This window comes from Dipodomys ordii, unplaced genomic scaffold (assembly GCF_000151885.1).
Source record: "Dipodomys ordii isolate 6190 unplaced genomic scaffold, Dord_2.0 Scaffold35, whole genome shotgun sequence".
Lineage (NCBI taxonomy): Eukaryota > Metazoa > Chordata > Mammalia > Rodentia > Heteromyidae > Dipodomys > Dipodomys ordii.
The window spans coordinates 8,993,307-9,006,819 of record NW_012267251.1 but is presented as its reverse complement, the minus strand read 5'-3'; the positions used below and the strand labels follow the sequence as shown (position 1 = coordinate 9,006,819).

The following is a 13,513-nucleotide window of genomic DNA, read 5'->3' as shown; positions in this document are numbered from 1 at the left end:
AACCTCCCAGCCCTGCTGTGATGTAAGGTCAGAGGCATACACAGATGTTAGGTCTAAGGTCACAGACACATAGCCACACTCATCAGCACAGTTGCCTGCAGACAGGGGCTGAGTCCAGTTACTGCTGTCACTCCCAAGTCTGGTCCCCTCTCAGAGATGGACACAGAGTCTGTCCTCAGGAAATTGGTGATGAGCAGAGGAAGTCACGATCAAATCAATTTATTCTCTAGATTAAATGCCAATATGGTACCTTTTCTAGAACTCTCTTTTGTCACCTCACCCTTCCTGCCTTGGTGTGTGACTGCTCTCATGACCTTGGCTCACCTGTGAACAGATTGACAGCAGAGACCACATCCCATTTACATCAGAAACGCTGGTAACAGGATGGAAAGAACGAATATCTGCACCTGGAGAGGCAGACAGGTGTCCCCTCCATCCCTGCTCCTGCGGCCTCCGAGAAGCACTGAAGGAAGCCTAGGGGTAGACCACAGGGCTGAGAGCAGGTGAGGGCTCAGGAGTGGAGGAGAAACATGGGCCTCCATGTTTATTGGGTGTTTCTGTGTGCCAGGTGCTCTCTCATCTAATACAACTGCCATTCTTTCAGGGACACACATGCAGGCACACACACCCCCACACACACATACACACACACACACACCACCACCACCACCACCCTTGGCCAGCTTGAAACATGCCTATTTCCCAGTTTTAAGCCTCTGAGGGTTGTTCAACCAGACCCTCATCATCTCACCGCAGGATTCCAGTCATGGTGGTCTGTGGCCTCACTGGCTTCCTTTCCAAGCCGTCCAAGCCAGGCGAGCCTCCACCATCTTTGCAGCTTCATCCGTAATCACCCTTTGACCTGAGCCGCATAGACACTGCCTGACCCACTGCTCAGTTCCCTCCTTTCCTCTTGTCCTCATCCTAACCATTCTCTAAGATGGCCCAGCACGCTCCTGCCCAGGCCCTCCAAGAGGCCCCAGCCTTCAGTGGTTTTGTCTTTCTATAAACTCCTCAAACACCCTTTTGTCAAAACACTTGTTTGCAAGTGTTGGCAGCTTTAATCTAGCTCTGCTTTGACCTGTACCAAGCATCAGAGCTCAGCATCCAGGCTACGAGACAGAAAGCACCATCCCAGAACAAGTCTACTCGGCTTCCATTTGAGAGGAAGGAACAGATGGTTTAGAAGAAAGTCAGATTGGATTCCAAAAGCACAAAAGACAACTTTTCTGGTTTCCATGGAGCTTTGAAATCATTCTTTTTTATTTTTATTTTTGGCCAGCCCTGGGACTTGAACTCAGGGCCTGGGCACTGGAGCTTCTTTTGCTTAAGGCTCTACCACTGAGACACAGACAGCTCTGCTTCTGGCCTTTTTTTTTTTTTTTTGTGGGGAGAGGGAGTTTATTGGAGAGAAGTATATGACTGACTTACTTGCACAGGCTTGCTTCAAACGTCAGTCCTAAGATCTGAGCCTCCTGAGTAGCTAGGATTACAGGCCTCATCACTCCTTTTTCTCGGGGCTTGTGGGACTGGAGTATAAACTGGGGTAAGGTTGTTGTTCTGGGTTTTGTTTGAGGTTGGCTGTTGGAAACAGATCCTTCTTCAGCTCAGCTGGTTGGTATCCCCATAATACCTGTGCTGTATTTTCTCTCAACTTAAACCAGGTGTCCCTAGCCCATGGCTATAATCCTAGCTTCTTGAGAGGCCAAGAACGTTGGGATTGAGGTTCAAGGCCTGAATGGCTATGTCCTTTCCTCACCCATTTCCTGCCTCAAAAGGACACCAACATTTTCCTGTCTCTTCCCATGGCGAAAGCAAGCCAGTCCTTCAAATTCTAGGGAGATCTCACTTCTCAGAAGCCAGTCCTCCCTCGGTCCCCCACAGGATTCTGCTTCCTCTTATTGTCTTTGCTAATGATTATAACTCATCAGTGGCATCTACTATGGGATAGGGATAGAACGATGGACCAGACTTAGTCTACAAGGTTCTAGGGGAAAAACCTGGAACTCAAGGGTGGAAGGCTGCAGCCCAAGGCCCAGGACTCAAGTAGCCACACATGGGTAAAAGGGGCCATCTTGTGACAACAGCAGAGGCCGGACAATGGTGACCCAGGGGTCAGGTATCAAAGGTTGAGTGGGACAAGTTGTTCCTTATGATATCTACCATAGGGAGGTAGAGGGGTGTCCCTGTGACCACTAGGCCTAAGCCTGAGCTTGGTTCACACTGGCATGTGAGCCCTGACACTGCATCAGGGAACAGCTCTCTCAGCAATGAGAGGTGACCATCTACCTCGACGCTCAGAGATGACATAGTTCCTCTTCCATTTCACATCTGAGAACCAAAGGATGCTTGTAAGGCTGACGGCATGGACAGGAAGCAGTAGGAGGACCCAGCCAAGGTGGTCCAGAGGAAGGGAGTATGAAGTCTCTCCTCTCTCCTTTGCTACTCCATCTACCTTAAGGATTCAGGAAGATTCTGGTACTGAAGCAAGGAGGAAATAAGAATTGAGGAGGTGACATGGACGGACAGATAAATGGGAGTGACAGAAGGAAAAAGACTCTTAACCTTGCCTTTGAAGTTAGGGAGAGTGGTGATATATGGGCTGTGAATTTTAATCCTTGCTCTGACCTCATTAAGGAGAAAACCTCCTATTAAAAAACCCTAAATTCCCTTGGTCAATTTACCACCCATCATATGAGATCTAATAGAACATAGGAGGTCAAAGGTGCATTAGAAAGCAAGAAGTTGAACCCTGTACATGCCCAGATGGAAGCAGACCCCTCTTTGGGGTGGGCAGTCTTTAACTTTTGCTGGCCTGTTATAGCCCAGCAAGGGTGGTTGGAAGCAGCGAGACAGATGGATTGGCTCTAAAGGCTCCCATCCAGCCTAAGCCCACCTCTTCCCGTTCCTCTTGCCCTTCACCCACCAGGCTACTTTGGCCTAGAGAGAGAGAGCAGAGTGGGCAGGCAGGCGGCTGGGGAGGAGTAATTGAAAGGAGCAGATGAGAGGGGGATGTGTTCGCCCCCACCTCCCCTGTCCCACTGGGGCTGCGGAGAAATGAAAACTAATCAAATTACAGCCGACGGCCTCCCGACCCGTGCACAGAAGCCACCCCAGTCAGGGGCAGGCGGGCTGGGTGGGTGGGGGCCTGGGGAGAGAGAAGGGGAATCACATCTAAGCCACTGTAAACGTCTTGATGTGCAGCAACAGCTTAGAGGAGGGCTCAGGTTTCTGTGGCGTTGGCTATATTTATCTCTGGTTCCATGCCAGTCAGGAGGGTTTAAATGGCACCCAGCAGTTGGCGTGAGGGGCTGCAGGAGCCTGGGGGCCAGTGGCAGGAACAAGTCTTTTCCGACCCCATGGAGCTGTATGAGACATCCCCCTTCTTCTACCAGGAGCCCCGCTTCTATGATGGGGAGAACTACCTGCCTGTCCATCTCCAGGGCTTCGAGCCACCGGGCTATGAGCAGACTGAACTCAGTCTGAGCCCAGAGGCCCGAGGGCCCCTGGAAGACAAGGGGCTGGGGACCCCGGAGCGCTGTCCCGGCCAGTGCCTGCCGTGGGCGTGCAAGGTGTGTAAGAGGAAGTCGGTGTCTGTGGATCGGCGGCGGGCAGCCACACTGAGGGAGAAGCGCAGGCTCAAGAAGGTGAACGAGGCCTTCGAGGCCCTGAAGAGGAGCACCTTGCTCAACCCCAACCAGCGGCTGCCCAAGGTGGAGATCCTGCGCAGCGCCATCCAGTACATCGAGCGCCTGCAGGCCCTGCTCAGCTCCCTCAACCAGGAGGAGCGAGACCTCCGCTACCGGGGCGGGGGCGGACCCCAGCCTGCGGTAAGTGGCCAGCCACCTGCCCCAGAAGGAGGGCCAGAGGGGGGGCACCCGGACAGCCTCCGGGACACCACACAGGGTCGATCAGATGGCTGCAGCAGGTGCCAGGCAGGGACCCCTTCCAGAGTTCAGCTGTCCAGCTGACCTCCTGTGCCCCCTGGCTCTTCCTGATCAGACAAAGGCGATGGGCAAGAGGTGCTGAGGGGTGGGGCAGGCTGGTGCAGAACTACAGACAGGGCCCTGAGCAAGCTCCTCCTGAGCCTGCGCAAAGGAGCATTCATTCCAGTGCTTGAGTCACAGGCTGACCAGCCAGGCCAAGTATGCCAAGAGGCCCAGACCCAACCCTGTCCTCGGTGTCTTGAGCAGTCCACAGATACCCATTTAAGCAGGTATCTTGGGACCAGAGAATTATCATTCTGGAAGCCAGAAAGGACCTGGAAGCAGAGGGTGAACATTCTGACATGGGTGAGGGGGTCCTTGGCTGATGCCCCCAGCTTGTGGCCCACCTTCCAGCCCCACTTGAGTTCAGCCGACTGGTGCCAGGCAGAGGTACGGTCCAGGATGGCTGTGCCCTGACCTTGGGCCTTGGCCCCTTCCTGCAGGTGCCCAGTGAATGCAGCTCCCACAGTGCCTCCTGCAGTCCAGAGTGGGGCAGTGCCCTGGAGTTTGGCCCTAACCCTGCTGGTAAGTGAAGCCTGACCCTGATAACAGGCTCTGGGGTGGGGGGTGGGGGGGACTCCTCTCTTCTCACTTTATTCCCTGCTCTGGTCCTCTTCCTGTATTTCTCCAGGGACCTAGTGACCCTAGGACCCCAAAGGGTGATCTGGGAAGCTGTGTGCCTCCCTGCAGCCTTGGCAGGCTAAGAGGTGGGGCCTCCTGTTGCTTCCTAGCTGTTGCTGACCTCAGTGACCAGAGACTGGCCTGCCCTGGGCCGTCTCTGGGAATTGCTGAGTTGGCACTGAAAAGCTAGGCCCAGAAAAGGCAGCTCCAGTCCCTCTGAGATCTGCTATCCTGACTCCACACATATGAGGGCATATAGGTGTGTGCATGCGCACACACACACACATGCATGCGCACACACACACACACATGCATGCATATATGGACTCACAACATGGAGAAAGTCAGGGGCTAGAGAATCCTGAACTCTGAAGCTTTGCTCCTCCATCAGTCCTGGAAAACCTGTGTCACCCAAGGGTCGTCCAATCTGACTCCCCCAAAGGTGACACATTTCTGACCTCCTTACAGACCACCTGCTGGCGGCTGACCCCACAGATGCCCACAACCTGCACTCCCTCACCTCCATCGTGGACAGCATCGCAGTGGAGGATGTGTCTGTGGCCTTTCCAGATGAAACCATGCCCAACTGAAGCTGGGCACAGGTTGGGTGTCCGTGGGAGCCCCCATGGTGGTGGCGAATGCCACCACTTCTGCAGTAGGGGCCTCCTAAGCCGGGCTGTCGCTGCCAGGAAGACAGCTCCAGGCTGCCATAGACCAGAGTACCCCCTCCCCAGCTGACTTAGGGTTCATGCAAGGCCCATTGAGAGAATGGATGCCTTCGTTTAGGTGACTTCTTAGAGCAGAGGGCATCCCCTTTCCAAGGAGACAAAGCAAAGGACCAGAGCACCCCCTTGTGGATGCCCCCGGCTCAGGGGAGGGCAAACTCAGGAGCTTCCTTTTTCTCATAATGTAGTCTTCAATTCCAACCCCCAAAATGAAATCTCTTCAGAGACAAAGACAGTTCTGACCTGGGCTATGTGCATATCTCCTGTTCTGGTCACTTCCTGATGCCAGTGGCTGGGCTGGGCCTGCCCTGAGCTGAATGAGAAGGGAGAATAATTCTCTGTTCCTGTCTCTGGGGTGAGGGGGGCGGGGGAGGGAAAGTTTTTGCAGTGAATATTGGGAAACTTCCAGTGGTTTTAATGTTTTCGTTTTGTTTTGTGTGTCGTTTGTAAAGCTGCCATCTGACCAAGGTCTCCTGTGATGGTGTTGAGGGGACAGGCAGGGAAGGAGGCAGGGGCACTTGGGGGTGATTTCTTTTGTTAACTAAGCATTGTGTGGTTTTGCCATTGTTTTGTACTTTTTTTTTTTTTTTTGCTAACTTATTTGGATTTCCTTTTTTTAAAAAAACAAATAAAGACTGGTTGCAAGAAGTTTGTCCTTGTCTGTGGTGCTATAGAGGGAGGAGAGTGAATGGTATCTACCGCAGCCCTTCAGGGGTCCTGGCTCACTCCAGGGTGGGGTTTCCAAGGACACCCAGGGTTGACTTGGGCAGGGCTCCAAAAGCACCAAAGACGTCCTGTAGCACCATTCTATGATGGTCACTAAGCACTGAGGAGCCCTGCTCCCTTTCCTGCCATCTGGGGACAGGGTGGGTCTGATTCAAAGCCTGGGTGACAATCAGTTAATACAGAAACCTTGTAGCCCACAGAAAGGCCTGGCGGTGTTTCTGCACTTGAAGTCCTAGATACTGCTCACAGTCTGTTGCATTCCACCTTATAGCCAATAGCCAGCCCATTGCCTCCAGTTAATTAAGCACGTATATGTGCCCAGGCTATTGGGAGGGCCTGTAGACCTGGATAGGCGGGGCTCTCAAGTCCCTGTAACTCCACTGGTTCCTCATAGGGAAGTGGGAGGTGATTATATTAGAGCAAGTAGTATCAGACCATTTATTTGTAGGCTAATGGCATGTCCCCTCACTACCCTTAGCCCCTCCCTCCAAGCAGAGGGGGCTGCCATCCCTGCCCAAAGCTCACAGGAGATTGTGCTAAGGGACTGGCCAGAGGTTCCCAAAGAACAATCAAAAGAGAACCTGGGGTTCTCATCATTTAAGATGCCATTTTTCAAAAACTGGCTTCCTAAGGGGAGAAGGTGGGTGGAAAGTCAAGAACAGAGATTTTGGATAGAGATTACATAAGGATTCATTGGGGGAGTTAATGGGAACTAGAACTGGAATGGGCCACAAACGCCCAATAAAAACGTTAACTCCAACAGCTTGGGAATAAGTTTGTTTGGTGGCAAATTATAAATTTCAGGGTCACTATAGAAGAACGAGGGTTCAGAGCACAGCACACCCTAGCCCACACTCAGTTCTTTGGGGCCCTTGGTAACTGACCTGACTCAGTTTCATACACTAGTAATGGCAGGCCATTCTGTATTTACTCTAGGCTTAGCTGGGCTAAGCCAGGCCCCCCTGGCCTGGTTCCTAAAGAAGAAGCTAACATCCTGCCCCTAGTTGGTCCACAAATTCTACCTAAGGAAGAGATCAAAAGAAAGCTTCAACAGAGTCTGAGAATGCAGAAGATAGGGTGTGTACAGAGGCTATGAGTGTGTAGAAGACAGGGCCCCAAGTCCAGACCTGCTTCTCTTGAGTAATTAATCATCAGCTGGTCTAATCTGTCCTGATCTGGGAGATTTTCTTTTTGAGTTTGTGTCACTGAATTTATAGTCTTTCCTTCTTGGAGGGGCTGGGGAGACTAATCTAAGTCATTTCTATAACTCTTAGTCTTGATCCACTGAGAGTAAGCAAGACAAGGCTGGCTGCCATGACTTGTCTATAGTCTATGTTTACTCACTACCCACCAAAACACTGTAGTGCACAGCCAGGGGTGGGGAGAATCTTCTCCTCTCAGATTCATTTCCTCTACCCCCGGTACTGCTCAAGCTTCTAGGGTTGACACCACTCTACTGCCTTCAGCTGGGACTTGCCTATCACTTAACCTTCTTACTGGCATCTAGGGCTGGCCAAGGAAGGCCTTCATCGATACCAAGGATCTGATAGGCTCCGGAATCACTGGATATAGTTTTTTTTTTTTTTTTGGTTGGCCATGGGGCTTGAACTCTGGGCCTGGGCGCTGTCCCTCAGCTCTTCAGCTCAAGGCGAGCGCTCTACCACTTGAGCTACAGCGCCACTTCCGGTTTTCTAGTGGTTTATTGGAGATAGGAGTCTCACGGTCTCTCCTGCCCGGGCTGGCTTTGAACCGCGATCCTCAGATCTCAGCCTCCTGAGTAGCTAGGATTACAGGCGTGAGCCACCAGCGCCCGGCTGGATATAGTTTTAAAGCCCATAGTCAACTGGACCTTCAGGTTGATATTCATCCTCTGAAACAAATGGCAGTTTTAGTGCTGGTGGCCCTGGTGGCTCACGCCTATAATCCAATCCTTGCTACTCAGGAGGCTAAAATCTGAGGATCCTGGCTCAAACCAGCTTGAGCAGACAAATCCAAGACTTATCTCCAATTAACCAGCAAGAAACCAGAAGTGGAGGTATGGCTCAAGTGGTAGAGAGCCGGCCTTGGGTGAAATATGCTATGTAAGGGTGCAAGGCCCTGAGTTCAAGACCCAGTGTGCATATACACACGTGCCTGTGTGCATACACACACACACACACACACACACACACACACACACACGCACGCACTTTAGGAATGGCTACTAGAGCAGGAGGTCCCTGACATTGTCAGGTGTAATTGTCATCTACTTACTTTATCATACCCTAAGTCCTTAACTTTGACATACGGTGCCGTGACCATCCAGGAATGAATGGCAATCTCTGCCACACAGGAGCCCAGATTCAGTCATTATTTTTACAGAATAAATAATTGTCATCAAAGCACAGGGACTTCCTTAATTAACAAATCCTTAACTTTCACAATAGAATTACAGATAGGATTCTGGCTAATGAACAGTGAGGTGGAGTCCTTCAGGGAAATTAGCTTAAACTCCTTCCTCGGTGGAAGCATTTAGAATAAATCAAACTGGGTTAATCAAATGTTGCCTAATTATGGACTTTAGGGAATCCGCTGGAATGAAAAGATAGGAATTACCTGAAATTGGCACACCAGTTGTTAGTGTAGAAATAGTTTAGATAATTAGTATGAACTGCTGAGTGTTTAAAGTACTATTTGTATACTCCAATAAACTCATGGGTATTTAATTTCTCCAGATAATTAATCTGGCAGGCTGAAAAACCTTTCTAAGTGTTCCAAATGTAGCAGGTGGCTGGGCCAACTGGAGAGAAGTTCAAAGGTGAAAGATAATGGAGGGGAAGAGGAGAGGAGGCTCCTCTACTCAGGTACCTGTTTTACCGCAGACATCATCGCGGCATACCATGCCCCTCACACTTCTTTGGCTTCTTTGCCTCTTGGCTCAAATTGAGGAGCAGAAGCCTGCAGGAGTTAGAACACCAAACGAGACAGGGAGGTTCCAGGCTGACCTTGGGAAAGGAAGACCAGCCTATGACCTCCTTGGAAACCCACAGGGCACCCCTTTGGCTATGCCTCATCCCTGCCTTCCCTCAGCCACAGGGAACCCCCGCCCCCCAGACCCAGACTTGCTGCCACTCACTGTCTGGAACAAAGTCCTTTTGCTGGGCTTCTGGGATAGAATTCCAGATTTTTTTGTGGCTTTCTACAAATGCTGAGAGAAACACAATGTTGGGGGGTCTCACTTCAAGCTCAGCAGGTCCAACACTAAGTTCTCCTTTCTGCAAAGCCTGTTCCTTCTACATCCCTTCAGATCTGTCCACCAAGATACATCAATTCTCCCTTTCATCCAGGAAAGGGTGAAGGGGACCCCTTGAAGCTTGTAGGCACTAGGCCAGTGCCTTCCCTTGCCTCTGATTGCTCCTCCTCGGTTCTGTCTAGGATGCCTTCTCTGCCCCCTCTTGTCTGTCATCTGGGCCTTCTCCATCAATGTTTGGGGCATTGCTAACCACAGACAGGGATACAAGGATGCACAGAGCATTTTTCTGTGTTGATGGGCATTCACCACCACACATGGGGCCCCATGCCAATTCACAGAAGCTGGGAAGAACAGACAGCTAGGGCAGCTGGAGAAGTCACAAGTTCCCTTAAAAGAGAATCAAGTCACATGGTCAAGCACTCCTGATACTGGAGTATTTATCTCACCATGTAGCTCAGGCTGGCCTCAAACTCTTCATTCTTCCGCCTCAGCCTCCAGAGTGCTGATATTACAGGCAGTACCACCACTTCTCACCTGGAGCAATACTTTCACATTGAAACCACAGTTAAGGACAAAGCACTGAAGTCAGGAGATTCGCATCTCTTTCTGGCTGTAAGATCTTAGCGAGGCCTGCATGGCTCTCATCTATAAGATGGAGATGGTGTTATATCACAGTGCTGTGACAGTCAAATAAATTAATCCACTTAGTAAGTGTTATGATTACACATTTGGTCTCTCCAACACTCACATTACAATTCAGTAGTATTAACAGAGTTGAATTAGGAGGCAATAAGGTCATCAGGCCCCACTCTCAGAAATGAAATTTCTTATAAAAGGAGTGTGTAAGAACCCTCAAGGAAGTGCCATCTCTAAGGATTGGACCCCCACCAGACACCAGCTCTGTCTGCTGGGTCCCTGGCCTTGGATGTCTCATTCTTCAGAACTATGAGAATACATTTCTGTTGATTATAAATCACCTAAGGTATTTTGTTATAGTAGTGATAACAGACTAAGACAATGCTTAGCACAGTGTCTGACACATACAATAGGCAGTAATTTTCAGCTTCTATTCATATTCGCTCTGCTGACAACTTTCTTGAGATAAGATCGCTCATTCATTCACTCAAGTGTGTGAATGAATTAATGGGACACAGAGGCCCATTACCCTGACCTACGGAGCAGCCTTGCAGCCTGGCATGGGAGACAAAGAGTGCCTAACATCTGAATGTGCAGAGCATTCATGGACCTAAGGGCTGCTGGCTTCCTAATTCTGCTGGAGAGGCAGGCACTGCCTCCCAGGGGAGGCGTAACGTAGATCTCAAAGGCCTGAAGGTACAAAGTCAGAAGTCTGGGTATCTTCTGATGAGGGGGCAGGGGGACTAAACATTTCCACATTAGACTCAAACTGACAGAAAATGGAGAGGCCAAGGAGCCAAATCATGAGCCACCTGGAGGAGGAGCTGGGCCTGATCCAGAGGTGCTGGGAGCTGCTCAAAGAGGAGTGGAGGAAGGACGTGCAGAGAAGCAGCAGCAACTCCAGTGCAGAGTGAAGGGGACAAACAGAGTAGGCCTGGCAGGTGAGCAGAGATAAAATCAGTGGAGCCTGGCCGTGGGCTCCTGGCCCTTCATCTGGCCCTCTATGTCCTTGGCACAAGGCAGCAAAACATTAACCTCCTCCAAAATCCTGTGGAGGTAGAAATAAACAGAAGATTTTCACAACTGTGATGTTTCCTTCTCAGAGTATAGCAGCCCTGAGGGCTATCAAAGAAGCTGGACACGACGGTGAGCTCACACTTCCAAAAGAAGACCAGAGGCCATTTGTACATTGTCTTAAAACCAGGTCGTTTATTGGTACACACACACCCACACTCACACCCACATACACTCACACATTCACTCGTGATGCACGGAGCCAATACAGTACTGAGAAGGGACCTGGTGAGACACAGAAGGCTGACGACGAGGACTTGGATCACTGGTAACTCTCCAAAGAAAAAAGATTGGCTATGAGGCAAGGGGTATACCAAGACAACTGCCTTCCATCCCTGGGTAGATCCCCCTTCTCCATGGCCTCCCTGCAATCCTTCTCAAGAACCCTGAATGCACTTGGCTCCCCCAGCGGTTGCCTAATGGACAAGACCAACCATGACAAGGTTACATTGTGAGAGGAGATGCCAGGGCTGACTCTCCCACATAGAGAGTCAGCACTCCTGAAGGAGTGCAGTGCTCAATCTTAAGGCTCTGGGCCATCTCCACTACTGAACCCACTACCTAGAAATGGGGGGAGGGGTAAGTCTTCTAATTCATCCTCTGCTCAGCAACTCTTCCTTCCCCCTTCCCAGCAGGGCAGAAACAATGAGGGAGAGCAAGGGCAAGTGGCTGCCTGCCCAGCCCAGGCACCAGCCCACTAGTCAAGCTCTGCGCTACTGAGAAGCAGCACAAGGAGCTGAGTCCTAACCCTGCCCCACACTCCATAACTCCTTCAGGTCAGGTGCACTGGTCCATTATCCCACCTGCATGCCTAGCCTGGCTCTGAACCAAGTAGTTGGGGTGCGGGTGGGGGGACAAATTGCTCGGGCTGCCTGTAAGATGGTACTATACTGCCCCTCTCCAGCAGACTACTCCAGGTGTTTTCTCTTTCCTCTCACTTGGATGAAGCCCTAGCCCCATCAGCTCACCCTGAATTGATGTCCCCAACACTTTCAGGCACAATGGGTGATGAAGAGAGATTTCTTAAGAATAAAATTCCTCCCAAACCAGGACCCACATCCTTCTGCCCCAGTTCCCTCCTGCTAGGGAAACCACTAAAGTGACAGCATTTCTGGGAGTAACAGTCCAGGCACATCTAAAGAACAGGCACGAGTGACAGCCTTCACCAACACCAAATTTCTGAAGCATGACTCACGGAAGGGGAAGCTATTTTCTTCCTGGCCAGTTGGAGGAAGGAAGTTTGATACTGCCTTTTTCCCAAACCTGATTCCCAGGCCAGTGTATATTCAGCTTACCCATCAGGCTGGTTCTTAGAGGGCTGGAACCACTAAAGAAGGGAGGTACCAGAGAAGAGCAAAGGAAGGGGGGCTGGGCCCGTCAGCAGTGTCCAGTCCAACTGTTCTTCCCTAGCAGGATCAGTGTCCCTGGGGCTTGGGCTAACATTCCCAGTGTCCTTGAGCTTATGGCTTCCAGGGGCCATCAGTTAGTTCTCCCTCTGTCTTGCCTGACTACCCCTCTCATCAGATAGAGGGCTGAAAGGTTCACCACCCTCACCCTGGGCAGGAAGCTCTGGGGTCCCTTTCTCATCCTGTCTGGGATTTGGCTTAAGCCAGCACCCAGAGTTTCTCCCTCAGTGTCCCCAGTCCTCCTTCTGGGTCTCACCATCCTGGCTGCGGACAATCGGGTTTTCTGCAGCCCTTCCAATGCCCAAGCAAGTCCCAGAAGCAGGAGCTTCAAGTTGTGGTGGGTTGGGAAGGGGGTGAGATGATGCTGGAGATCCCCAAACCAACTGTGAGGAGGGAGACTGCCAGAGTGGGCAGGGACCAGGAGGCAGAACAGGCCGGGCAGGGCGGAGTCTGAGAGGCCCCCTTGCAGGAGGGGCCGGTTCAGGCCTTGACCCAGGGTGGGGCCTGGTCCTGGTAGAGGGCACAGTCCAGACCAGGCTAGGTCCAGAGGAGGGAGCATGGTGCCACGCTGGGCTCCATCCCGCAGAATCCCAAGCACCAAGCACGGATGACCTGGGTACCTCCGGGACACGAGGAGACCCAGGCCACATCCACAAGAGACTTAGAAAGGACACGCAGTGGGACTGGGGAGAGTAGGATGCCCGGGGCCGGGGTGGGGGGCGGTGGGGGATAACTCTGAGATCCAGAACAACTGGACAGTCACAGAAGGACGAGACTGGGCGGCGTGGAAGAAGGGGAGCGAGCAGGAGGGGCCGGGGGCCGGCTGAGCCTGGGAACCCGGGAGATGCCAGGCAACCCAGGCCGTGGCTAGTCCCGGAAGGCGGAGAGCATGTGTCCGTAGAGATAGTGGGAGCGAGCTGAGAGAGAAGAGACATAGGCAGCCGTGAGCGTGGATCCCTCCGCTTCCCCGGACCCCCACGGCCGGACGCGAGGATCGGCAGCATGCTCCCTAGCGCAAGGCGCCCCAAGCCACGCGTGCGTGCGGGAAGGGAGCCGGCAGGGCAGGCAGGGCCGGGCAGGGCAAGCGGAGCCGGGCAGGGCAGGGCC

At 51.9% G+C, this 13,513-nt stretch overlaps 2 protein-coding genes across 4 annotated transcripts in view; one reads left to right on the top strand and one right to left on the bottom strand.

Moving 5' to 3' along the window:
* Nucleotides 1-3,359: 3,359 nt before the first annotated feature.
* On the top strand, nt 3,360-5,197 carry Myog (myogenin (myogenic factor 4)). The gene is made up of 3 exons (XM_013017404.1): nt 3,360-3,830; nt 4,430-4,511; nt 5,076-5,197. Exons 1-3 carry the CDS (start codon nt 3,360-3,362, stop codon nt 5,195-5,197), a joined length of 675 nt encoding a protein of 224 aa, XP_012872858.1.
* A 7,976-nt stretch (nt 5,198-13,173) lies between these two features.
* Nucleotides 13,174-13,513, bottom strand: part of Ppfia4 (protein tyrosine phosphatase, receptor type, f polypeptide (PTPRF), interacting protein (liprin), alpha 4) — a 37,773-nt gene continuing 37,433 nt past the window's right edge. For 2 of the 3 annotated variants that reach the window (XM_013017350.1, XM_013017351.1), the window contains exon 28: nt 13,274-13,323. In XM_013017350.1, the coding sequence (XP_012872804.1) occupies nt 13,274-13,323 (50 nt within the window). Of the gene's footprint in view, nt 13,324-13,513 lie in introns of all 3 variants that reach the window. The other variant, XM_013017349.1, reaches the window with a different exon arrangement.